This window comes from Glycine soja, chromosome 2, assembly GCF_004193775.1.
Source record: "Glycine soja cultivar W05 chromosome 2, ASM419377v2, whole genome shotgun sequence".
Classification (NCBI taxonomy): domain Eukaryota; kingdom Viridiplantae; phylum Streptophyta; class Magnoliopsida; order Fabales; family Fabaceae; genus Glycine; species Glycine soja.
This window is the reverse complement of record NC_041003.1, coordinates 50,126,006-50,152,522: the sequence shown is the minus strand read 5'-3', so window position 1 is coordinate 50,152,522 and position 26,517 is coordinate 50,126,006. Positions and strand designations below refer to the sequence as shown.

General features: G+C 32.6%; 3 protein-coding genes across 7 annotated transcripts; 1 reads left to right on the top strand and 2 right to left on the bottom strand.

Annotated features, from left to right (window-relative positions):
* Positions 1-4,187: 4,187 nt before the first annotated feature.
* LOC114403508 lies at positions 4,188-7,538 on the bottom strand. 2 transcript variants are annotated; one of them, XM_028366533.1, is made up of 2 exons: positions 7,157-7,538; positions 4,188-6,730 (listed from the first exon to the last, which is right to left on the bottom strand). In XM_028366533.1, the coding sequence occupies exon 2, from the start codon at positions 6,627-6,629 to the stop codon at positions 4,512-4,514; it is 2,118 nt and encodes a 705-aa protein (XP_028222334.1). In that variant the 5' UTR covers positions 6,630-6,730; positions 7,157-7,538; the 3' UTR covers positions 4,188-4,511. The 2 variants fall into 2 exon arrangements, with proteins under 2 accessions (XP_028222334.1, XP_028222329.1); XM_028366528.1 differs by having other exon boundaries at positions 4,188-6,727.
* Positions 7,539-10,834: 3,296 nt separating this feature from the next.
* Positions 10,835-11,789, bottom strand: LOC114403498 (F-box protein SNE-like). The gene has a single exon (XM_028366523.1). The coding sequence runs from the start codon at positions 11,574-11,576 to the stop codon at positions 11,112-11,114; it is 465 nt and encodes a 154-aa protein (XP_028222324.1). The 5' UTR covers positions 11,577-11,789; the 3' UTR covers positions 10,835-11,111.
* Positions 11,790-18,811: 7,022 nt separating this feature from the next.
* On the top strand, positions 18,812-26,154 carry LOC114403479 (phytochromobilin:ferredoxin oxidoreductase, chloroplastic-like). 4 transcript variants are annotated; one of them, XM_028366504.1, is made up of 9 exons: positions 18,812-19,138; positions 20,261-20,377; positions 21,204-21,298; positions 23,004-23,097; positions 23,410-23,541; positions 24,095-24,199; positions 24,688-24,738; positions 24,818-24,986; positions 25,777-26,154. In XM_028366504.1, exons 1-9 carry the CDS (start codon positions 18,926-18,928, stop codon positions 25,782-25,784), a joined length of 984 nt encoding a protein of 327 aa, XP_028222305.1. In that variant the 5' UTR covers positions 18,812-18,925; the 3' UTR covers positions 25,785-26,154. The 4 variants fall into 4 exon arrangements, with proteins under 4 accessions (XP_028222305.1, XP_028222299.1, XP_028222288.1 ...); XM_028366498.1 differs by having other exon boundaries at positions 25,767-26,154; XM_028366487.1 differs by having other exon boundaries at positions 24,818-26,154.
* The last annotated feature ends 363 nt before the right edge of the window (positions 26,155-26,517 follow it).

Sequence of the window (26,517 nt, the reverse complement as noted above, 5' to 3'; positions counted from 1 at the left end):
GAGATATAATTCATTACCACTTGTGTCAATTATTGTTGATATATATTTTTGTATTATAGTTGCTTACATGAACTGCATAATCAATTGTATGTTTTTAATTAGAAGAAGGTTTTTTTTTATTCTTTTTCATTTTTTTTGTTGTCTTAACTATATGATCCATCAAGAAAAAGAAACTCATACTAATAAAAAGTTTGATAAATAGAATCTGACAAATAATTATTTATGTGAAGCACAAAACTTGTAATACCCGTTTTCTTTTTTTTTCTTACCTCTCCACCAAACATAATGTTAATTTTGGCATTTTCTTATCTACATATAGTCTGACTTGCTTTTAAATTGGAAGTCACACAATTACATAAATATACACATAATCCAAGAAATGGCATACGACGAAGTGGACTCATGTATTAATTCCCTATTCTGTTAGATGAAATTTTGCCTCATATAGTCATATTTATTTTATGTTTGCACGTGTTAAGCGAATATCAACGAATTTTACGAAATAAAAATTTGTTAATATATATCCTTCTGAAAGTAAAAAAGTTAAAAAAAAGAAGAAAATTTATTTTTTAAAATATATATTTATACTAAAAAAATTATTGAAAATTTTCTGTTTTTGAATATAAATTGAGACAATTTTTAGTTTGTAGGTTAATTTTTTAGGTAACTGTAAATATATTCATACCGATGGTGTAGGGTGTACCGGACCCCATTTGAAAAACAAAACAGATAGGAATCAAGCTGTTAATAATATGACCCAAGCCCAATAAGAAAATGGCGAGGTTTCGACAGTGGTGTAGGCCCAAGCCCCATTTCCTTAATAATGATTTGCTCCAATTCCTCCCAATGTTCTACCAGTTTTGTTAAATTAATTATCTTAAAGCTGGAAAAACAATTGGGTTAAAAGATGATTAATTTAACAATTTTTTTTTGGCACAACAAAGCCAAGAACTGACCTGGTCTAATGTTTCATAAAGAAAAAGAAAGAATTGAACAATTTTCGGCAAATGGATAAAAAGATAAAGGGAAAACCATGATTGCAGAAGTCCAAAAACAATAACAATTTCCACAGAAAATGCTACTCAACACTCTTAAATTGCTCACTTTACACGTCCCAAAGTCTCGTTCTTAGAAGAATTACAAAAAACACCAGAATGCATTTTCTAATGAGAAACAGAAATTCCACCCAAACAAAGAGTAGGGGCTAGAACTTCCAAATCACAAAAAGTTGAAACATTTTGTTTGGCCATCAACAAAGTCATTAAGACTCTTAAGTTCATTTTGTATGCTGCGTAGTTCATGAGTTAAATGAGCATGCATTTCATCAATCCATAACCTCTCAAATCCAAGTTGAACAGCTTCATCGCATAGTTTATGGAACTCCTTTTCTCTCTCAGGAGTGACACTAACAGTACTTTCAATTCCAAGGAACAACAACATATCTGCCAGAGTTTTCAACATCCAAGCTTGAAAGCGCTCACTGAACTTCTCACAAGCATTCCACAGATAAGGATATGCTGCTATGGCCTCTTGCCAATCCCACATTGGAAAACGTTTATTGAGATCGTTCAAACGATGGATAAAGTGGAGGTGGTTCTTGAGAATGAGCACATGATCGATGTGGTGGTTCTCATTATTGCTTCACCCCGTGCCAGAACAGAAGAACATACAGTATTTAACTGAATGGCAATAGTTGATGAGTAGCAATAACATTCAGAAAGGGAAATATATATATATATATATATATATATATATATATATATATATATATATATATAAAAGAATAACAACTATTATCATATTTTCAAGTTTCAATTAAATTCTCGTCTTACTCTCATATCCCATCCTCACTTTGCAATGTCACACTCTGAACAAGCTGTTGTTGTACGCAAAGAAAGAATTGTGTTGTTACTTGTTAAAGCCTTGTTCCTGTTCTGATTGTATTCATATGGTTTGGTTCCTGTAGGGGTTTTATACTTTTGGCCACTTCTGATTATAGATGTTTCTACGCGTGGAATCCATTCACAGGTTCCCACAAACGAGTATCTATGTCAACCTTTAAGTCCGATGATAAGCGTTTGTTTTGTAGATTTCTGTGTGGTTTTGGGTATGACCCATTAACAAATGACTACTTAGTGCTTCTAGCATACTACAGCCTCAAATTTCCAAAAAATCCATTAACAAATTTTTAATTGGGAAAATCAGTTGATAGCTGACGACACCATTGATATGAACTAGATGCAATGTTTCATTAATGGTGGTGTCTAATTTAGTATAAGCTATGCGACAACATTTTGTGAAGTCAATGTTATCAATCTTGGCTTCCATGAATGAACCCAGTTTTGTCACTATTTCTTCCACAAATATTGTAGTGGGACTATCAAATTGGTTCTAGCTTAGTTATTGAAGTTGGAGCATTTTATACAGAAGGAACGTTCTGTTAAAAGAATTGGTTAGTAATGCATTACAGAAGCTTAATTCTTAACAGGTTTCTGACTTGCTGGTTCATATATATTAAAAAAGAATATAGTGAGAAAGAAAAAAATATATGCTCATCCAAGTAGCTCTGGAAAAGCTTCACTAGTGAAGAGGGTGGTAGAGGACATACGGAAGGTGCTCTTGTCAGTTGTCACCTGCCAAATTCATTTTCTCCAGCAATAGTTTTTCCTTGCAAGGCATGCAGTGGAACCACGTGCGACAAGATGTCAATCTTTCTCCGCCCCGAGGCTTTCATGCAGTATCAGTGCAACACCATTTTCTCGTTTGGCCTTGGGGTTCTGCTGATGTCACGTGCAATCTCAATGCAAGCTTGATCAACCAATCCCCAGAAATTCCTTGACTATGACAAATAATTGACTATTGTTTTCTGCAATCTCTTTTGAAGCTCCACCTTGATAATACTGTGTTGTTTTACAAGAGTGCTGAGACTGAATTACATAAACTGTTGTAATCTACATGTGCTGCTTTCCTAGCATTGTATATTCCCCTACTCTCTGTTCATCTGAAGCAACATTGTTCTCGGACTATCCAACTTATATTAGCTAAGAATGACAATCTTGTATCGAATAGAACTTTACAAAAGCCAGTGACTATATATTATGACATTGACAATTGATCATCAACGCATGCATGACTCAGTTTTAGTCTTTTAGAAGCAAAATCTTGATTCTGGAGTATTCACGTGAACTCTTGTGCTTTATATCTGGCATGAAAATAATATGTAACACATCAAACATCAATAACCATTAAGTCACTGTCATGCTTCTAAAATAAATCAAATTGCCAAAATAAAATGTCAGGAGTTTTTTTAGCAGACTTATACTAATAAACTCATGCATTGTTGCAGCTTTTACCTTAAAAGTGATATTGCTGCAGGTATCCTATAATTTGATTGATGAACGTATTGTATATATCATGTAATATTCTTATCCCTTGAACTCACGTAAACAATATGTGCCTCGGGTTTGATCATCTGAGTGATAGAATGATACATCTGAGTTTGTAAGCTGATTGATCATCTTATTGATGAATGTATCCTATAAGCTAACACAATGACAGAATGATACATCTGAGTTTATATTGACCATTGACCGCAGTCGGAGCCATATTTGAACATTGTCATACCAGCATGATGTAAGGTGGTCGGTCCATTTTGATCGTCGAATCCAGTATAGTTCCACTGAAACTTTTGAACATTGTCATATCCATGTCCGTCCTGTGACCCCATTACCGTTGAAATAGTTGGCACTAACTAGAATACATACTTTCATATCCATTTTACTGGCACTAGTTAGAACAAATACGTGTAACTTCATCAAATGAATGGATTTCAAGTCCATTTTAGGCACATATGAGTATGACTGTATGACCAAATGGACCGCTTGCTTGCACTGCCATAGTTTCAATAGCAAGAAAGCCAATCACGAGGTTGACAAATTGAAAAGTTTGTTATATAATATGTAGCATTATAAGTGTAGTTTCAACAAGAGTTAATTACATTAACTTTGGTAGTCATCACTCAAAAGGTTATCAACGTTTTTTATATTAAGCTCAACAATTTGTTTTGGAAGCTGTTGGCATTCGGTTCTGAAAAGGAGGATCAGTGACATCAAATTAACAATTTTCTGTATACTTGCTCACTTGCATACAATAATCCTCTTAATTCTTTTTTTCTCTCTTTGAAGTTGTTGGATTTAAAATTGATTTCAGCCTTTAATTGAATGAATTCTTTACCAACCAGTAAAAACTGGTCGGAAATAGAGTTACAAGCAGACAATCTGTCCTGACCTCTATCACGAGTTACAGAGAAGAAACTTTACCGAACAAGCAATCACTAGATCTTAAAGTCTACTAGACAAATGTTACAAAATAAAATTTCACCTTCTAAAACATCCGTTGTTAATATCTCATTGGTCTCTAACCAAGTGAGACATAGTGTACAGTTAAATCTAAAATACTCTGGGAAGAATGCTAAAGCATAACCCAAATAATTGTTTCACTATTGCATAAACCTACAAAGCATTTGGTTCTGTAGCAGCATGAAGAAGCTCATCTGGAGTTGCAGCCGGATCAAGGTCCCAACACCTTTCAGGCAAATTGCTAGCTTCCCCCTTCAGTAACCAAGAAGGCACTTGATGTGAAAAGCGCAACATCTCTCTTCTGGGTATCCATTTTATGGTACTCTTGTCTGTATTACTCTGATATACCGTTTTAAATCCAGCCAACTTAATAAGAGGACTAACACAAACACCAAGTTCCTCAGAGTAATCATCCAGCACCTCAACCATTTCATACTGATGCCTCACTTCATCTGGAGTAGATCTGCTCCAATCTGGCGACCAATTTCGATACACAGCCCAAATATCTCCACTTCTAGGATATATTCGGACACAACCACCTCGACCAGCCTTCTCCTTATTTAGAACATGAGAAAATATGTTAACTTGATCAACAGCATCTGAATTGAAAGCCCTGAAATTTCCACAAGATTTGGTAAAACCTGAATCAAGCCAGTTTACTGAGCCAAACTCACTATCAGTTTTGGAACTCAAGTAACTGATGTGAATCTTAAATGGATTGACAGACACAACCTCACGGATCATACAATACAACCGTGGCATTCCATCTTCCTCATCATACAAGGCCCATATTTGCTTTGGCCTGAAGCATTCCTCTGACCTATCTTTGTCAAAGTCATGAAAGTCAGAATCTGGGACAGTAATTGAGACTGGACCAGTTTTCCCATTCTCTAATTGTAGACCAGAAACATTCGGAGCTGCTTTTCTACATGTCTCTCTTTTTACTTTACCAACTTCAGCTTGTGATTTTTCTTTCTCATTCAGAGCTGCAGCAGCTGCTGCTGCAGACGACAACTTCATCTCCTCCAGTTTCTTCCTGATTTCTTTCCTGGCTTTCTCAATCAATAATTTTCTTGCGTCAAATGCTGGTGCCATGGAACACTGTTTGGTTTGAACTTCGACTGTGCAGGAAGGCTTTTGGCCATGTCCCATGCTATCATTTCCGTTAGCCACTATCAACTCTGAAGCACATTTTGAACCCTTTTCTTCATAGCCATTTCTGAAACTGGCTCCCACAACAACTTTCTGTTTCTTGTCAGGTCTACTTAGTTTATCTTCCTGTGGTTCACTACAGGAGAATGGTACATCTGAATTTGTATTGACCATAGTCTCTATCACGTGATGCCTCTTATCAGCTCCCAACTTGACTTTTGGCCTTCCCCTCTTCACATTTCCATTGGCCCGATGAACAGAATCAGCAGGTAAGGTAGTTGATCCATTTTGGTTGACAACTCCAGCAGAGCCCCACTGAAATGAAACATTTGGAACGTACTCATAACCATGTCCAGAATGGTACCCTGTGACCCCATTCCCATTGAAATAGGGGGCACTAGTTGGAACATATGTAACTCCATCAAATGAATGACTTCCATACCCATTTCCTGCCACATATGACCAAGGACAATATGGAAACGAACCATTTGCTGGGGCCGCCCCAGTTTCAACAGCAACAAAAGTGCCACGACAGTTCTTACAAGAGAGTCTTTTATTCACATACTTGCGCAGATACTCATACTGAACCTTACAAGAGGTGCAGATTGTCCAAAAGGTGTCAAGCCTACCACAAGGGGTTGGCAAATTGGAACATTTGGTATAACCTGCAGTCCCTGTAGCATGGGCAGGAGACAAATTTGTCTGGTTAGCCCCACCCAGCTGCACATTTCTCTTGAGATCATAAGAACTGCGCATAGCACTATCTGATAGCCAAGTCCAAGCCTCAGAAACAAGCTTAAATGCCTCATCAGCTCCCACACATTTGTTCTTATCTGGGTGAAGCAACACTGCCAACTTCTTGTACTGTTTCTTCACAGCCTCCTTATCTGCAAAAGGTTTTAATCCAAGAATCGAATAGTAATCTAGATCACCATTATGTTTGACCTCAGAAGCAACGTAAACTTCAAATGTGGCCACCATTTGAGATATACCCTCCAATCCTGGACAGAGTGTTTTAGCCTTTACAGCATAGTTTTTTGCACCGGCAAAGTCTCTCAGAGCAAATCGCTTTTCAGCAATCTCTATCGCTTTAAGTGCTTCCTCCTTGTTTGCTTCCATGTAGGAACAAAAAATCACTTCACAACTGAACTCTTGAAACAGAAACTACGCCCAGCCCAACATCTTTTCCAATATCATATATAACCTCGTTTACATGTCTGCTAACAGTTTTGGAACAAAAAGAACAAGTAAGTAATTTTAATTTTAAAACTCACAAAACTTTCATCTGAGATCCAAACACCCTCCATTCCATAGACCCAAATTATGGAATAAAATGAACAGATCGTAGCATTTAGTTGATTGAAACACATTTTTGAATTTCCACATAAAGCATTAAACTTTACATTTCCCGTCTCTTTCCTAAATCTTCCAATTTCAAAATCAATAAAACATTAATCAAAGGGGAGAGGTGACCCATCTTTCAATCAGCACCAAATTCACTTAAATTTGACAAAACCTAAAACTTTTGCACATAGATCGAAGGTTTTAACTAAAACCCCCAAAATTTATACTCATAATTTAAATTTATTCTTAAAAAAAACAGATGCAATAAAAATAAGCACAGTTAAAAAAAAAAAAAGACTAACTGAGATTGGAGACGATAATGGGGTGTTGAAGAAGAGCCAGATCGCCACGTGTAGTTACGAGATGAAGCAAAATTAGGTGTGAATCTCGCTTCGCTAAAAACAGGAAAACACAGAACCCGATTTGTATGGACAGAGTGGTGTGTGTGTGGTAAATGGTAAAGGTGAAGGCTTTGTTATAGAAAAACAAAAGCTGGGAACAAAGGATTCGGGTGGCTCTCGGATCCGAAGTGGGTCCGATTCGGAGCAAGGTGGCGGCGATGAATAGGAGCTTCCGACAATCGCCGATCAGAAAGAGAAGGCACCAAAATAAAAATAGGAATTATTATAAATAAAATGATGATAATTTTCAGAGCAAGTAAACGCTGTTATTACTGAGGTGGTTGGAACTAGCTAACGTGCACCGTAGGTGCGTAATAACTAATGACTGCATAGCAAATTTATTATTTGTTTTTTTTTTTAAATAACTAGTATTTTCCTTTGTTTTATGTTTTTTTTTTGTTGCTGCTTAAGTTTATTTTAATTTATATATTTTGCGGAGCTTAGAAGTTAGAGACTGTGTTCTGTAGTTGGTGTGAGGTTGGATGATGATTTGGAGAATTATTAGTGATGGACATTGGGCATCTTGTGAATGATCCACATTGATAATTTTTATATTTTATTTTTAAAAATAATAAATTATTTAATATTTTCCCATCTTATAAAAAAATAGAATTAATTTAAGGTATTATAAAATTATTTAAAACAACCAACTAGCCTTTTCTTTTTAGAGGAACAACCCACTAGCCTAGTGATGCAAGATTTAAGTAGTTTATATGAAATATTAAATTCAAACTTGATTGCCACTATTGTAGATTTTAAGTAGACAATTTAATTGATTAGCATTAAATACGTATTTATGCTGTCATAGATGAATTTATTAATGTGATAATTGATATTGGGTGTATAATCTATCTACTTTTATTTGAGTAATCTAAACTCCCTTTTTTGTGTGTGCTTGACTTACTACTTTCTTACACACACAAAGAAAAATACTTTCTTTCTTCTTCTTTTTTGGATGCGACATTTTAAACCATTTTATTTCACTTGGATTTACAATTTTTAACCAGTTTTGTGCAATTGAACTTGCAATTTTTTAGGTCGAGTTCTACTTAAGGCTTCTGAGTTCTGACATTGATTTCAAGTTGTCAATGTCGAATAATCTGGACTTAACCAGCAAAAGTATGGGGTCTCTGAAATACTTATTTGGGCTAATGGGGAAGGCCCAATAACATTCGTCTCTGAAAGTAACAACCAAATTAATTAATGTAATGATGGACCAAAATAAAATTAATGTAACGGTTGAAATGAAATGATGATGTTGAGTGCAGAATCAAACGGATAACAGTCGAAACTTGAAAAATCTGGTTGTGCCAAAAATTGAAGTGGTTGGATTGGATACATACTTTGAGTCAATGATCACAGTCACATGTTTGTTTGTCCACTGGGTTGATTTTGTTTGCTCTGTCTCAATCAATAAGGACACTTTTTCGTATTCTTGAACACTACTCATACTGTAAAAATAATCTTATACAGAGGTGAATTAAATTTACCAACGAAGGAGAGGGAAGTTTTGATTTTGACATTTGAAAATTTGGTGGCCTTACCCAGCCATTTCAAAAATAGACTATTCAGCAAAGAATTTTTCACCTTGATTTGCCTCCGTCTTATTGTAGGAGTATATGATTATCCACTAATAGGGGCTTCTTTCAGGAAAAAACAACAACAAAATATCATATAATCCAGTCAAATAGAGTAAATGAAGAGAATAATCCAAATTAATATTGAGATTTGAAATCCTTAATTGTGTCGTCCCCTCAAGACGTTTTTTTCTTAATGGAGGAAGTAATCATGACAACAGTATGTGTTTATATTTAATTTAATTTAATTATATAGACATTTCACATTCTAAATTGAAATCTGACAAGCCTTTTGATTCAACATATATTTTTTAAAAATTTGACATAATATCGTATTTTTTCCATGATTCATCAGTAAAAATATTACACTTTAAGAGTATCTGAAATGTATTGTACAATTTGCTAATTACAAATATTTTCAATAGTTTATAACTTCAAGTATTTGAATGTCTCATCAGTAGAAGAAAAAAGTATCATCTTTGTTCTTACTTTTTTTTTAATGTATATCTCACTTTGAAAGAGTTAAATTCTATAAGTGTTTCAGTTGAATCTTAGCTTTAAAGGTATTAATTTCATTTGAGAAAGCAAGTAAACTCAATTTAAAGTTTAGATAGTGATGCAAATAGGTCAATCAAAGCATTTGGACTTAACTCAATTCACATTAATTTCAATTTGACGTAGACTTTTTTAATACTAACTAACATAAGATAATAATTTTTTTATCATCTTTTTAACTTTAAGAGTAATATTTAGGCTATTTAAAAGATTTTTATAGTTAAAAAGTCAATTTATAAGTAAATATAAAATATAATATTAATATTTATATTCTCATATTGTACTAAAAAATTTCTCTGAATGTCTCAAATTTATATGCTTATTAACTTATTCATGAACTTAGTCGATCTTGATAATTTCCGTGAAAGTTAAGATTCGCTAGCCACTTTAGTGCATGTAGATGTAGGTTTGTTTATTTATTTAAAAAATTTGCGATAGAATAAACTTTTGAAGATTCTTTAAACTTAGCATCAACTTTTATAAAAGTTATCCTAAAATTTAAAACTTCTCAAAGAAAGATGTTATTAAAGTTGATCAATTTTTTTAATAAATATTAATCATCATCAAAATTAGTAGATACTTAATATCAACTATAAAAAAAAACTAAAACTTAAAAATGTAACCAAACCCAAAAATAATACTGAAACTTAAAAGACTATAATATCAAAGTTAATAAACCATGTTCTGTGATTTGATAATATATTTGGTATGATTGGTAGGTTCGAGGTAAAACTTAACCTATTTTCACTTCAATTCGAAGACAAAAATTAATTTTCTATAGTGACATAAATAAATTATATTTATAACATATATATTTGTATCTATTTTAATGTCATTTTATTTGTTTTAACAATTAAAATAATAGATGATATCAGTAAATATTAATTTGTTAAAATTTTGGAAAAGTAATAAAAAGAGATTAAAAAAAAGTGAAAGTGTAAAATTATGATAAATTTATGTTATAGAAATAACATTACTCTTTTGAGGAAAAATTATTCACCGAAAAAAAACTCTTTGGAGGAAAAAAACACATTGTTACTGAAAAAGTTCAACGTGTATGAGCCTTTAGAATGTACGAATATCACTTCTAAACTGGGCTTAAGCTCCCCCAATTGCTGTAATATTATTAAAAAAATAATAAATTATTAGATTTGAATGTCTTAATAGAATATCAGCATTCAACCGTACGGTTCTAATAGTAGAAGAATTACTAATTTTACATAAATTAAAAAAATGCTTACCATGCTACATTGGTTACTAACTTGGCTACAAAAAAAAGAAGGTAAGTAATTTGAAGGAAGGAAGCAAGAAGGGCAACTAAAAAAAAGGGAAAAGGTTCCCGGTTAAATCAAATTAAGGAAAAGGTAGGACTCAAAGGAGGTAATTAAGCAAGGTTTAAAATAGAGTACTAGTTGAACTAATTATGTTGGTTAACAAAATTGATTGATTTTGAAATGAACTAGCTAGCTACATGTAAATATAAAAAGATAACGAGTCACTGATCCACGCTTATTACAAGCTTTTTTTTTTTTATTGATATGTCCTACTATAAAGGAAATTAAGAGATGAGAATAAAGAAAGAAATTGGTGATATTTTTTATTTGGTGTATGATAGACAAATTAATACCGGGGCATGGTGCTTCTTATTTGGATGGCAAGACAGGGCCCAAGACTTTTTAGTATGATATCAAAGAAAAGCAAAAGTGTGATGTGATGAGATGAGATCAGACGTTGACGGAGTTGCAGAGGAACATGAGGGACGATGCGGACGCGTCGCTGGGGATCCTTCCACTCCCGAGCCTCTCGTAGCTGTCAATGCAAAACAAAGAGAGCGAGAGCTGCACCTCGTGCCGAGTCCACACTCGCTTCCTCACCCGCTCCGAGTCTCCGAGTCGACTCAGCACCGGTCTCACGCACACCATGTACAGCCTCTTGTACCCGCCCAGCGCCACCACCACCGCCTTCACCGACGCCGGTGGCGGAGACGACACGTGGCGGAAGCACAGGTGCTCCCACAGCGAGTCGTCGTTGCTCGTCAGGCTGCACCACAGGCGGCACACGCACGCCGCCACTCCCAGCGAGGGACCGTCGAGGCGTTTAAGGATTTCCCTGAGAATGTCAATGTTGTCGTTTATGAAGAACCGTGGTCGTTTCTCTTGCTCTACGCGGTGCTGCTGCTGCTGCACCATAGTTGCGGACTCAGACACAGAGAGAAAAAGAGAAAGAGAAAGAGAGATAGAGATTTATTCTAGCTAGTGGAAATGGAATCGTTGGTTTAAGAAGAAAGCGTGGCATGTGAAAGATGAAGCAACACAAATGTGGGGTAACGATATTAGGTTTGTTGCATTGAAACTGTATTTGGATTCTTTAGGTAAAGTCCCAATTTTAATATAATAAATAATAAATATTAGGAAAAATATGATTAAGAAAGAAGATTTCATGAAAAAGATAAAAAGGGGTGTGTGTGGGGGGTGAGAAGAGAAGTATATTTTGACTTTGGGGAAAGAAGGAACGAATGAATAAACGTGAACTTGTTGCATTTGTTACTACGTTGGATTGTTGTTTGTTGTTGTGGTTGGACTTGTTGTATGTGCATGGAGAGAGAGAGAAGGTAAATTGTGAGTATCGAGGGGAGAGAAGGAGCCAAAAGAAAGGTCCAAACCAAAGAACTGGAACCAATGCGGTGCTTTTTTCCTCTTGTTGCTTTTCTATATAGGTTTTGGGGTGAGCAGATTTGGTGTTTGTTGTTTTTGTTGTTGTTTGCATTCTTTTCCAATTGAGGACCGTTGCGGATCATCAAAGAGAGAAGAAAATGAGTTCGCTAACTTTGAATTTTTTTCATATATATATATGCTTCGTCGTGCTTTTGCATGAATTGTCACCCAGTCTATGCAGACGTTTTGTGTTTTTTTCTGGACGAGACTTTGGACCATTTTTTCATTTTTCAAAATAAAGTAGTACTATAGGTTATAGTCAAGTACTCAAGTGTTCCTACCTTTTCTATGGGACCATGCCATCACCAAAAATTGATCTATCAGATCAGCCTACAAGTCTAAAAATTGGGCACCTATAAACTAGAAGCCTCTCACTTGAATAAGTTGGTTGGCGTATCTTATTATTATTATTATTATTATTGAGTGTGTTTCATTTCATAGTAGAAAACATTGATTGTGAATTCCGTAAAGCTTAATTTTGTAAAAATATAAATGTTTGGATATTTTAGGATAAAATTATTTTTGCTTTAAAATACCGGTTTAACTAAGAATGTGTTTGGTTATACTTTTTATGCATGCATATCTAATGAAATTGTGTCAAATACAAATAAAAGAAATGATGTAAGTTGTGTGTGGTTAGGGATGCAATGGCATCCAATGAAAAAATTTGACATTTCGAGACAAATAAGCCAAAGCAATATTCGGATTGTTTTTATATTTTTTTTATCGGTAGAATTGTTTCTGTATGTGTTGTGTTAAACTCAACACTATTATAAACACACACGTAGAAATTATATACTTTGTAGCTACTGGTTGACGCTTGCTAGAGAATCTGAATCTTAAACAATGTAGTTGTAATTATGTATTTATCTAATAAAATTGTGTCAAATACAAATAAAGGATGTAGAAGTTATAATTTATAGTTTCATTCAAGGTGAAACTTCACATGCTCTAAAAGTCATAGGAAATAGTTTTCGTTTTGAGTTGAAAACTCTGCATTTCACGCGATGCATAACTAGTAACTAGGTACAATATCAACCAAGAGTTGACCTCCATGTCTATGATCAGACCTCTGTATAATTTTGTAACATTGTTTCCCTTTCCTACGCTCCAAGCAAAACTTTGCATTCCATCAGTTTTCAAGATTTGGTTAAATTATCTTTTTAATTTGACTTATACCTTGGACAGATTCTACCAAATGTTTCATTTAATTACAAAAACAAAGATACAATTGATGGACTGATGTAATTTAAAAATATACAAATTAGTCTGCTCCGTTAATTTTTGAGAAACCAAAGTATATTTTTTAATAAAAAATAAATGTCTAATCTTGAGATACTAATATTTATTTAAAAAATTAATTTTTCTTAATATATATTTTTTCTTTCATACTTATTAGGGATTGAACCCAATGTCATCATAACCACATATTTAAAGAATAAAGTTATTTATTAATTTTATTACATTTTTTTTCTTAGTTCTAGTCAATGTTTCATTCTCATGATATGGTATTAAAATTAAGGCTTAAATATATTTTTTTATTTTTTTAAATTTGAGTAATTGTTTTTTTTTATCCTTAAAAAAATTTACTTTTATTAGTCACTCAAATTTTCAAAAAATTATTTTTAGTCATTCTTTGGGATGGTTTTTAACCACTAAAATTTATTTTTTAATTATTAAAAAAAATTGACCATTTTAAATCACCAAAACATTTTACTATATGATTTGGTGATTTTTTTTACATATTTTAATGATTTTAAAGAGGAAAAATAAAAACATGAATATAAAATTGTTGTAATTTTTTTGCATATTTTAGTAATTTTAAATTGTCACAAATCATTTAAAAAAATTAAATTAAAAAAATATTTAAGACAATGTAAAGAGGGCGAGCCCTGGTGCAGCGATAAAGTTGTGTCTTGGTGACTATTTAACACAATGTAAAATCATCATAAATTATAACACCATTAAAATAAATTATGATAATGTAAAATCATCAAAAATTTGAGGAAGTAATCAAAATAGAATTCTTTTTAAGGATTAAAAAATAATTATTGAAATTTAAAAGACTAAAAATGTATTTAAGGCTAAAATTAATAATTTTGTTCATAGCAATGTCATAATTTCCGTTCTTTTTTCTATTAAACTTAGTATAAAATTCAAATCTTAATAAATATGCAACGCAAAATGCGGATATCTTTGTATTTGGCACGATGAACTGCGTTTCTTAATTAATTATCTGATAGAATATACTCTTAATATTGACAATTAATTAATTAATTAATGTAGAGTAGAACAAATATAATGGTGATCGATGCAAATAATATAATTTGCTTAGATCAGGAAATTAAGAAAGATGCTGTATTAACTTGAAGACAATAAGATGAACTTGTATTTCCCCTTGCAATCGGGTTGGCATTTGAACACCAACAGGGGCAGTTCAGAAACAAAAAGAGAAGGCACTGGAACTAGAAAGAAATTTAGCTGGTGAATGGTTTGAGTAAATAAATGGATGGAATCATGCTCCACCAAAGCAGTGCCTAAAGTAATTTCCTTCCATAGCAAGGCATACGAATAGAAAAGTGACGGTACAGCAATTTGATGTTGAATTTGAATAGCAACAAAGAAAGAAAAAGGGATTTCAGATGATGGTGAGGCAATAACTATTTCAAATGTCTCACGGGGTTGGATTTTCTCGCACAAGGAAAAGCAAAGCCCCAAGTCCTTTGAGACAGAAAGCATAAAATATAATATCATTTAGTTAGGGGGCTTGAAATTGACATTTGATTTATTAATTAGGCTTGTGTGTGTGGAGAACTCACTCAGTGCTGCAATATTAGAGACTTGTTTTTATTAGCTTGGACACACTCCAGGGAAACCACTGTTCCCTATTCTTGCTCTTAGCAACTCGATAACTGCAAAACTACAAGGAGATGCCCGTAATGTTTGCAACCAAAAATATTTTTCACCAATATTATTTTTTTTTTTCATGCATCTCGCCCATCAACTATATATCCTTTGTACTTTGTTCTTGTAATTGGTCAACTAGCTAGTATATGATCAGAGATTCTACCATTGTCATGACCATACGTCAACATATACCAGAGTTCAATTATAGAGCCAATCATCCGTGAACTGTGGTCCACTGTTAATGTGATTATATAATTTCATCTTTTCACTTACCTTTCTCCTGTATTCGTTTCTTGTTTTCTTTATCGTTTGTGATCTATCCTCAAAGATATTGTAGATAGATTATGTAACATACTGGCTAACTAAAACATTACATATGGGGAATATTTAATATGTAAATCGTAAATATATTCTAATGGCTATAAAGAAATAATAGTCATATGATGCTTAAAATATGAAGGAAAGGTCAAAATGTGTAGTCACATCTTTTCTTCCAATCCGGCTCCTGTTTGGTTAAGAATAACTGAGACGGTTCTGTCAAGAGTGGAGTATACCTCATTTGTAGTTCATCTCACCAAATTTGATTATTCCTATAATCTATAAAGAGTTTAATATATAGTTTAAAGCAATTAATTATTATAAAAGTGAACAATTTTCTATCATATGTCAATCAATAATTGGATAATTTATCTCAATTAAATTATAATTTAGAGGTTTGATAAACGAAAAAGAATCTCACTCTAATTCCACTTCTCTCCCAAGTAATTTTTTATTGTTTTTTTTTTCAATTTTCAATTAAACAAACATATAGAAACGATTTCCATACCCGTAATAAAATGTATATTGAGCGAGAGAAAAAAGTATTTTGCATACGACGTTTAAGTTTTTAAATTCGAATATAGCAGGATTTTTATTAGACTAGAGTAGTTTACTTACTTTTAAAATTACTAAACTAATATAGTTTATTTTTTTTAAAAAATCAATATGGTTAAGTCTTGCTTTTATATATTATTTATTTATTTTTTACTAAATGCCAAAAACATTTATGACTGTCCAAAATTACCAGACATTAATTACTATTATAAACTGTAAAAAAAATTGCATAAAAAGTTTAAAGGAAGCCATATTCATGAAGTGCGACTTACTTATGTTATGTGGTTAAATTTTAAAAACTACAGAGTACACTAGTTTAGTAATTTTAAAAACAAAATGCACAAATTTGGTAAAAAGACAAAAACAAAGATCGCCACCGGAGATCATGCCTATTTTGCTCTGAAGTACGTCCAATTGGGTATCTCTCTTTGTGTATTACTCCTTTTTTTCTTTTGTCTAAAAGAATAAACTAATAAAGTATTGTGTGGTTATTAATGGTGTATCAATATTATATATACAAGGTTATAATTAATTAGTGTCAGAGAACAGATATTATAGCATAATAATGATTTGTGATCAATTAGCACTAGTATCTAGTGATAAAAGCTTTAAACAACATCCACAGAACAAGCAAACAAGCAAGTAAAAGGTAAACAGAAAGATGAGGGGGAAAGCAAACAATGCAATGACAGCCAGGGCTCTAAATCAACGCTATCTCCTATCTACTCTCTTGGCTAGAAGTGGGTAATTGTGGAATCCGATCTTTATTTGAAAATTTAGCTAAATGGGTTGTGTTTTTCTTCTTGTGTCTTTGCTTTTGCATGGGATTGAGGACTAATTTATTAATTGCTCATTATTCGTTCCCAATGATCAAGGGGAGGGAAGAAACTTCCTCAATCTGGACACTAAATTCCTAGCCTGCTATCACAAATCTTGGGTACGTGAGTGAGAAGCTAGCTCTGACAAGGCATCTTTAAAACACTGATGTTAAGTATAAAAACAAATAACTATGTGGCTCAGAGGATGCCAACAAGTCATAACAAGCACAAGGGAAGAAGTTACATTAAGTGGATCCAAAATTAAACTTTGTTAACCATAAAATTATTAATTCATTAGTGTTAAATTGTCCCACGGTAAAATTATAACTGGATAAGCATTCAATTCCCAAGCTGTCCAAAAGAGAGTCAGAGTTGTTTTGCATTGCAGCTTATTACATACTACTGTATGCACTAGTTTATGGCAGTTTTAACTTTAAGCCCTAATCATTCAAGCTGATGGAAAGTGGACAAAAAACTGTTTTGTGCGAATAAAAACTGCACCAACAGAAAGGGCAGTGCCGGGACATTATTATATGAATAAAAATTGTGTAGGCAAGGGGCTGATATATGCTAGGAAATTACCAACTAAGAGAAGATTTACTTGAATTATTTATGTCTTATTTTCATATATTTTTAAAATATGTATTAGGTTAATTTTGATGTGCATCAAAAAGATCAAATAATTTCGGTTTGATCTATATGATAAATTTTTTTAATTCAATTATAAGTTTTGAGTTGAAAGTATTCAATAAAATGTCATTAAATAATGTAAAAATAGGTTTAACTAATTTGAGTCAATAGGAAAAAGAAGAGGGTAATTTGCAAAGCATGAACCTGAGCAAATTTTAGGACTTGTCACGTTAGTCCGAGATCTATTAAGGTAAGAGGAGAATCTCTTACCTGTTCTCGCGTCTAAAATTGGGTCATAGTTTATTCCGCGAATTGTATATTTTATCCTTGTTTTTTGAAATTTTTTATCTTAATAAATTAATTTAACTTATTTTATTTTTTAATTTTTAAAAAACACATTCAAATTTAACTTTTGTGTTAGTTGAGTTAACATGACACATTAAAATAATTACACTTTTTTATTCTTTAGCAAATCTTACCTTCAAATTTTTCTACTTTTTATGAATTTTAACCCAAATTTTTTACATTTATATTAGCTTGTCACGTCAACTCAACAATTAGAATTCTTGGTGCCAATTTCTACCCCTTTGTGAGTGTTTTGTCTATTCCAGCCAGTCAACAAACTTTATTATTTATAATCATATAATGATAAAGAGTAAACTAACGTTAGAATTTTTCTTCCTCTGATTCTAACTCCACACACACAGCACACTCACTCAGCACACTCATTTGCCATCATTAACTAATTAAAATCTCCGGATGTAGTAGGAAGATTGAGATTAGTTACTTGTTCACGTTTGGATTTTCATTCACACAAATTGGATGTACATCTGAGAAATAACTAGAAATGCGTGTTTGGAATTTCTTTAAGAGAAAATGAATTATGTTTAGATTGTGAAAGTTATAATCGTTAGCTTTTGACATTTGAAACTTGGAAAATCACATCTAAGAAACCAACAAACTAGCTTTGATACGTTTTGATGTAAAATTTGGTAAAACATGGATGAGTGATTAGGATCGAAACATGCACTTAATTTGAATTGTGATAGTGATAAGGAAAGAAAGAAATCACAATATTTTGTATTTGCACACACTTGCACTAGTTATATTAATTATTTTTGTCTTTTTTCCTCTTATCTCTTTTAAGGTATAAACACATTTTAATTTAAAGTCTCTCGGTATATTTCTTTAAATAATAATTTGTTATAACAAATTTTTGTTAAAAATTTTACTAGCAACGTCACATAAATTGATATAATGAATACTTGGTACCAATATTATTATGATGGAAAGTTAATAATGATTGGTAATTAGTTTTATTCATTTGGTAATTGAATTTGAAAAGTGAAAGGCTACTGAATAGTGTATGAGAGACAGGAGGGTAATTTGGACTTTGGAGGCAGCTGCATTTGGGCCATATGAAGAGGCCCATAGGCTGAAAATATACGTGAAGGGTGGACCACACAGTTGAGAAATCCAAAGCATCCTAAAAGTAGAAACAGAGTAAGTTGCTGAGCACGTGTGGCTTGCTTGGACGAGAGTGAGTTGCAGTGCATAGTGATTGAGAGCAGAAGAAGCTGCTTAAGCTTAACTTAAATGGGTTTTAGAATTAGCGGTTCCTCCTCTTCATCATGCTTTTGTTTGCAACGTACGCTTCTTCCTCCGTTAACAGCAATAGCCACTTCCACTCGTGGCTTCAAGAGGAGGAGTAATTGCATACCGAGTTGTTCAGTATCTTATCGCAAGTTTGTTGAGTTTGCTTTGGATGAAACCACACTCCACACTCACTTGATCCCTTCGCCTTTACAGGTTTCTCTTATTCCTTTCTTTAATTATTGCCATATCCTTGTGTGTGTTGGACCTGTAATGGTTGATTAGGGTTAGTTAGTTCCACTCTGTTTTAGAACTTTTGTCGTTTGTTGACACTGAACCCTAATCCAAAGTGAATTTTCCGCTTTGTAGTTTTTTAAAACTTAATTTGCAGATATCTTCAAGCCAATTTAGGCAGTGTTTGGTATATGTGTCAGCTGAAACTGACAAAACATAATTATGTGAATTCTCCTTTTATGTTGCATTTTAGAAATAGAACAGGACTTAAAGTTGAAACAAAGGCCCATTGGGGTTCTATAGAATGTCAATGTGTGAAATCAAGGACATCTGAACGAAATGCAACATTTCATTCTGTTTTGTCTATATACCAAATGCTACCTTACCTTACTGATGCATCTGTACAAAACCGAAGCAAATTTTGATAAAAAGAATTTTTTATTTTATTTTAAATGAGAGAGTTATATGTTAGGCCTTTTTATTTGTAGGCCTAAAACTTGAACTTTAGTAGGCTTACCCTTTGGCCGACCCTGAGGAAGAGGAGAAAAAGAAATTGAATGAACTGCTCTATAAAACAAGGTCTCTGGGTTAGTTCTCAAAACCAAAAGATTGTTACCATACTTTGGATGGCAGTGTTTAATAAACATAAATGAAGTATCACTTTGGTTTGGTTAATGTTTAATAAACATCTTCCAGTGAATTTGGAAGAAAAAAATGAGATGAAAAAGAGTTTTACTATGACTATGTGTCATTTCATGTCCTCATGTTTTAAATTTTTGTGTTGCCCTGTTGAGGATGTGGTGTACTGTTTCAATCACCAAGTCTTGGCTTCTCAGAATAGAACTAGCTCTTCAATTAATAAGCCATTAACTCTTTTGTTTCTTCTTGGTATTGAGTTATTCAACTTTCAATTTCATTTATATTTTGTTATGGTATTATTTTAAATTTAGTTAAATTGAACACATAATTTCTTTGCAGATTCTTAATTGTGATTTTTTGTCCCTAGTTGTTCTCCACTCCTCTGCTTTGTTTGCTTAATTTGCTCTCCACCATTATTTGTGTGCATAGATCTTCAATCTATACTTTTTTATGTTGTCTTGCTAGGAAAAGTACAATTTCATGAATTCCAAGGATGGTAAAGGAACTCTTAGTATGCTATCATTTGAAGGTGCCAAAATTAGGCTTCTACGAAGTTTGATCATTGAGACAGAAACAATGCAGGTGTTTTTTTTAATGCCTATCAATTGTCAAATTGATATATGGTTGGTATCTACTACTCCCTTTGTCCCATAATGGCTGATGTTTAAGGTTTTTTCACACAGACCAAGAAAGCAAGTATTCCAAGAGAATTAACATTTAGTAGGAAACAATTTTACTAAAATATCCTTACTCTCTCTCTTAATTTCAATAAATGTACTATTAAGTCTTCCAAGACAACATTATTTATTACAAGACAAAATTGGAATAGATGTTTTAATATCTCATTGAAAAGTGAGAACATCAGTCAATTTGGAATTTTTTCAAAGGTTAAAACTGCAGTCATTTTGGGACGTGTCTTAACAAAATATGCCTTTTGTATGGTACCTTGTAATTTATTATAGCCATAACAATTTCAAAATTTGACTTTGTCTGTATTTATTTCTGCCAGTCTCAGTTTTCTTTTTCTTTTACCAACAAAGGATCCTTCATCTAAAACAATGCATGTTATGATGTTAACAGAATTAGTAAGCATCCTGTTGTATCTGTTTCAATATGCAATCTCTGATCCCCATGAGGTATAACACTTGTTGGAATATCTCATAACATCCATATTATATCTCAGAATATTTTAGAGTATCTTAGAAATTCTCTTAGGATTAGCTAATGTGATTTCTCAGTTTCCATTTTCCTAATGTTTTATGTTTTGCAATTCCATTTCAACAACACATGCAAAAAATTGACATGTCATTGCTGAAGTGTTCTGCTGTCTTTTGTGACCTGTCTGTGGAAAGGTTGTTTTACAATATGCTTACTGCCTCTTTTTTTATGTCTTCAACTTCTTATGCAGGTTTTGGATTTTACTGTCTTTCCAAAAGCAGAATATGACATACCCATATTTTGTGCTAACTTTTTCACCTCTGCTAAAACAAACATTGTTGTGTTGTAAGTTAGCATCTTTTTCCACTGTTGCTATCCACTTATATAAATGTATAAAAGATGTTCTTATATTTAACTCTTAGTTTTGGAAAAGTCTAGCAATGTGGACTATGTTTGCAATTTTTAAACTTATTCCTAAACTGCATTTCAGCTATGGAAATTTATGTATGACAATGCAATATTTTCCCATCCAAAAAGAATTCACCACTAATTATGAAAACCTATCTTGGGTTGCTTTGCAAATCGAAGTGGGAATCATTCAGTTTTAAATTAAAAAATAAGCCAGCCTCTGATCTATGTGGATATATACTTTCAAGAGGTACACACAACATAGAACTTTTATGTCTTCATTTGGGTGTGGTAAATGCATATGTTTCATTGCCTAGTAATACACACCAAAGTAGGTGTATCAAGTATCAACCAGCCTCAGCAGCAGGTATTTGATTGTACTTGGTAAAAGAAAATACCATATTTCATTAGTTGTAAATTTACTTGCATAATCACTTGAAAAGGATGTTTCATTCTTTTGTAAAATGGGTTCATGTCTCTTTTATGGTATATTCCCGATTGAATAAAAGCATGCATTTCCAGACAAGAAGATTGAATGTGGAGGAATTGTCCACATGATGAACCAAACCGAGCTGTGAAGGGCAGAGTGAAGTTACCATTTTAGGAGTAGATGTCCTAGATCTCAATGTTAGTTTAAGCGAGAAAATAGTAGTTGTTTTACTCCAGCCCTTTGGTTTTGCTATTTTTTTTCTATGAACCTTTAAAAAGATGAAGTTTAGCCCTAATCAGCATAATAAAGATCACAGTTCTTTACTTTCAGAGTTGCAGTGCTTATTTTATTCTCTTTAGAATGTGGTCTTGTAAATAAAGGACCCTAAAACCTTAGTTCAGTAAATTTTGCTATATTTGTCTTCTTAAGATATCATGTCATATTCTATGTAAAGGAGATTTTAGGATTGAAAGCATCTTTGATTGACTATTTGAAATTATGTTATATATACCAAATTATCCTTGTTATATCCATATTAGCGTTTGCTTTTCATTTTCTTATGTATTATAGCTTTACAATAAAAAAATTAGATCTGAAGTTGATGTATACTTTAATTTGAGTTTATAGGCTTTTGGATGATTGGTATTGACTCTTCATCCAATCTTAGAAAGAACTATTTGGTGAAGCTGTTATAAACTTATAATAAATGAGAAAAAAAATGCCTTTCTTTATCAGTAAATAGAAACTCAAGGATTTAATGTGTGTTGCATGTCTACTAAAATTTGCCACCTACTCAGCTGTGGAAGAATATTATAGTGTCATCCTTTTAGATAATCTACTGTTAGCTTTCTTAGGTCGCATTACTTCTCCCTCAATTTAATTGTGTTTAGTCATATTGTCAGTGCATGTGCAAATTTAATGGTACTTGGGTGTTTATACTTGTCCAAAATTAACATAATGGAAAAGACCAAGCTTTGGCATGAAATAAAGCCTAAAGCAAATCCATGAAAAATCTATGTGACAGTCTGTAGTGCTCATTTCTCCCCAATATTGTTTACACCTTAAACGTCTTGGAAATCTAATATTTGTTCACCGACATCACTGGTAATGTGATAAAGTTTTTCCCCACTGTGCTATTTATAGCTTCAAAATTATTTAAGAACAAATTACTGTATGTAATGCAGAGCACTAACCTTGAATTAATTGTGCCAGGGACCTTAACCCCTTGCATGATATCATCAATCAGCATGAGTACAAGGAGAAGTACTTTAAAAGCTTAATTCCTCTCGGCCTTAAATATGCTGAGGTAACTGCAAATATTTTAGGGAAAATTATAAGGATTATTGGTAGAAGTATATTTTAGAAAAAGTTAATCACTCGACTGCATAACAATGTGAAAAGTTTTGTTAATAACAGCTACTTATTGACCTAATTAGCCACATGAGTGATGCATTGTTCTAAAACTGGATATACTTTTAATATGAATTCTATATTTTTTACTTTTCCTTTTAGTATTGATTCATTGAAGTCCTCATGGATGCATCTCCGTTTTTCTGTAAATTATAGAGATTCTTTCTTAAAGGACCTAGTGAGTTGACTTAACACAGACTTTATGCAGCTTTTTCCATGGGGAGGGAAGCTCACAAGTGAGTCCATAAATTTTTTTTCACCAATTGTCATCTGGACAAAGTTTACCTCAAACCCAGAAAAATATGATATTCTGTATTCCGCATTTAGGGAATATTACAAGGTAATAGCCCCAGCATCATGATCAACTTTATGAATGACAATTCATATTTTGCTAAATACTCTCTCCGTTCCTATATATAAGACCTTTGAACTAATTCACACTCTTTAATAAAATTGGTTAATGTAGTTAGTGACATTAAATTTGTTAATAATTTATATTTTTTTATAATTTTCCTTAATGTTTTTAAAATTAATCATCTCTCCCTTTCCACCTAATTTCTTTTCGCCTAATTAATTAATGTTTGGGGATGGAATAATGATTATGTAATTTGTGGCTACTCATCTTCTCCAATCCTAATAAGAGAGTTTATCTCATTAATTTCCAGCATTTATTTTTCTTGGCTAAAAAGTTTGTTAATTAATTAAGGGTATTTTAGTAAAAAAAATAATACAAGAGACAATTAGAAAAGGGTCTTATAAAAAGGGACAAGAAATTTTCTGAAAATGGTCTTATATATAAGGATGGAGGGAGTATTAATACATTTAGTGAACTTTAATAAAGTTGACCTTGTACATGTGTAATTTTGTTATCTTGATGTCTGTTACCCTGGCAGGTATGGTTGAAATTGATATGCAAAGCAGATAAAGAGACAGATGAATCTCAGATTTTCCACAACCTCGAAGCACAACATAGATATCTAACATGGAGAGTTGAAAAGGTAGTTCACATTTGCTAAAATTTTCTTTGACAGCCAATCATAAATATGATTGGTGATCTAGCCATAAGCAAACTTATATTTGTCCCAGGTATAATTGGTTTAGGATTTTCTAATTCATCAAGGATCTTCACTCATTCAGCTAGCATCGGTTGAAGATAATTTAGATGATAATATTAACAAAGATGGTTCTGTTTGAATATGATGTCTTCAAAAAACCAACCTAACTTCAGTTATTTTCTGCATTCAAATCTCAACAATAAAATTGGCAAATAAGTTTGAAATGAAGTTTTGAACTTCAAACTATATAAACAAGGGACAGCCAATCCTATCAGGACTTTAATTTAGAATGTATAGGGCCTGTTTGGATAAACTTCTCTAAAAAACACTTCTAGGAGAAGAAAATAAGAAGGAAAAATGAAAAAGCTTCTCTATAATCTATTTCTAATTCAGTTTTAATGGACCTGGTTCATGGACATACTTGAAAGTAGGATCCAGGACAAGGTGTTTTGAAGAAGCTGATTGGTGACACACTTGCCAAGGTAGGCCAAATTTGTGCTCGATTTATTTAATTCCTCTACATCCTAGTTCCACAGATCCTCACTTCCTGTTTTATACTAGGATATGCTGAGAAGCTTTCTCTTTAATGGAGTTGATGAACTAGGAAACAAAACATTCAATGATTATTTTCCACGCTACTGCTGTCAAGAGGGAACTCTAAATAAAAAAGGCAATGTTATTGGGAAGTCCTTTGAAAATCGCCCATGGAATGCTAGAGGAGAATTTATTGGTAACAGATTTTCAAATTGGCCTGTCTAATTGCTGCTTTCTTTTCATCTCTGCTTGGCGTGTTTTTTATCCTGCTCATCTGTTATCATTCTGTTTATGTCCTGCGGCCTTCTATTAGGGTCTTACAAGTAAAAAACTATGCTGTGATCAATGGATTCTTTCACCTGCCTTTTCTTCTTTTATATTAAAATTGGTCCTGCATATTTATCTATGGCATTTTGCATGTATATGTTCTTTGATTACTTGAAGTTGCTTAACTGGCAGTTTGATTTGAGATGCGAGAGACATTGTTGAAGCCAGTAGGACTTGAATTCTATTATTCATGATTAAGAATGAGATGATTTCAGTAATGAAATAGTTGTATCGTTTAGCAAGCTAGCAAATATTTTTGTAGAAGCAAGCACTTACAAGCATACTATATGTAGCCCAAGAAATCTTCAGAATTATAATGATATGTTGGGGGGTGCTTGAAAAAAAAAATTGGACTTGTGAGAAAGTAGTTCAGAACTTTTGTAAGTTTTTTTTTTCAATTTATTTTAACAAGATTTACAGAGAAACTGGTTGAAGTAAGTTTTTTTTAAACCTATTTCAGTAATTCAGTTAATTTTATGAACAAATTTTTATTTGGTAGGAGTTTATTAAATAAGTGGTTAATGAAATTCTTTATTTAAATGCATCCTTAGTTTATAGTAATTTTTAAGGATCCTTCAGCTGGATTGGCGTTGATGTGTAGCTTTCAGGCCAAGGTATACTTACCGCGGTGCTGACATTTGATCTTTAGAATATTTTAGGTGAATGACTGTACACTGGAGAAGCTTGTGCACACGTTTGCAGTCAAACTTTTACAAGGCGTGCCACTGGTTATATTTTCGGCTATAGAGGTTCTGCAAGCATACAAAAGACCGCTGTAATTTTTGTAGACAAGTTATGCCATAAGATGCTTGTAATATATTATGGAAAGAATTTTCTGTAACAAATCTCAGGCTCAGCACCTATGGCTCTACATGTTTGTAATATTAACATTCGTATTGGAAGATTCTAGTTATACATTAACTGCAGCCGTATCCGATTAGCTTCGAGTCCTAGTAGAAATTTAAGTGTAATATTTTACCTTCTGTAAAATAAAGTTTAATGTTTTACCTTTTGTAAAAAAAAAATGTAATATTTTAGCATGCAATTTAGATTAATTTGTATAACCCAAAAATTGTCACTCGATTTAATTTTTGGGTTAAATCAAGATTTTTTTTAATACGATTGGGCTCTTTATTTGGCATGCTGGCTAAATTGGGTCTCTTTGTAATTTGGGTATTTTTAAGTTCTGAATTTCGATTTGATCCAGTTTCATTTACCTCAAGCCTATATAGGTTATGGGGGAGGTTGTTTATAAATTATTTTTAACCTTGATTACTAGTTTTTGGTTTATTGGAACAATTTATACATTAAAAAAAGATTAATAGCATATTTTACCATATACTTTCATTATTTTACATATTTCACTTTAATTTTTTTAATTTTATTACTCAAGTTTTAAA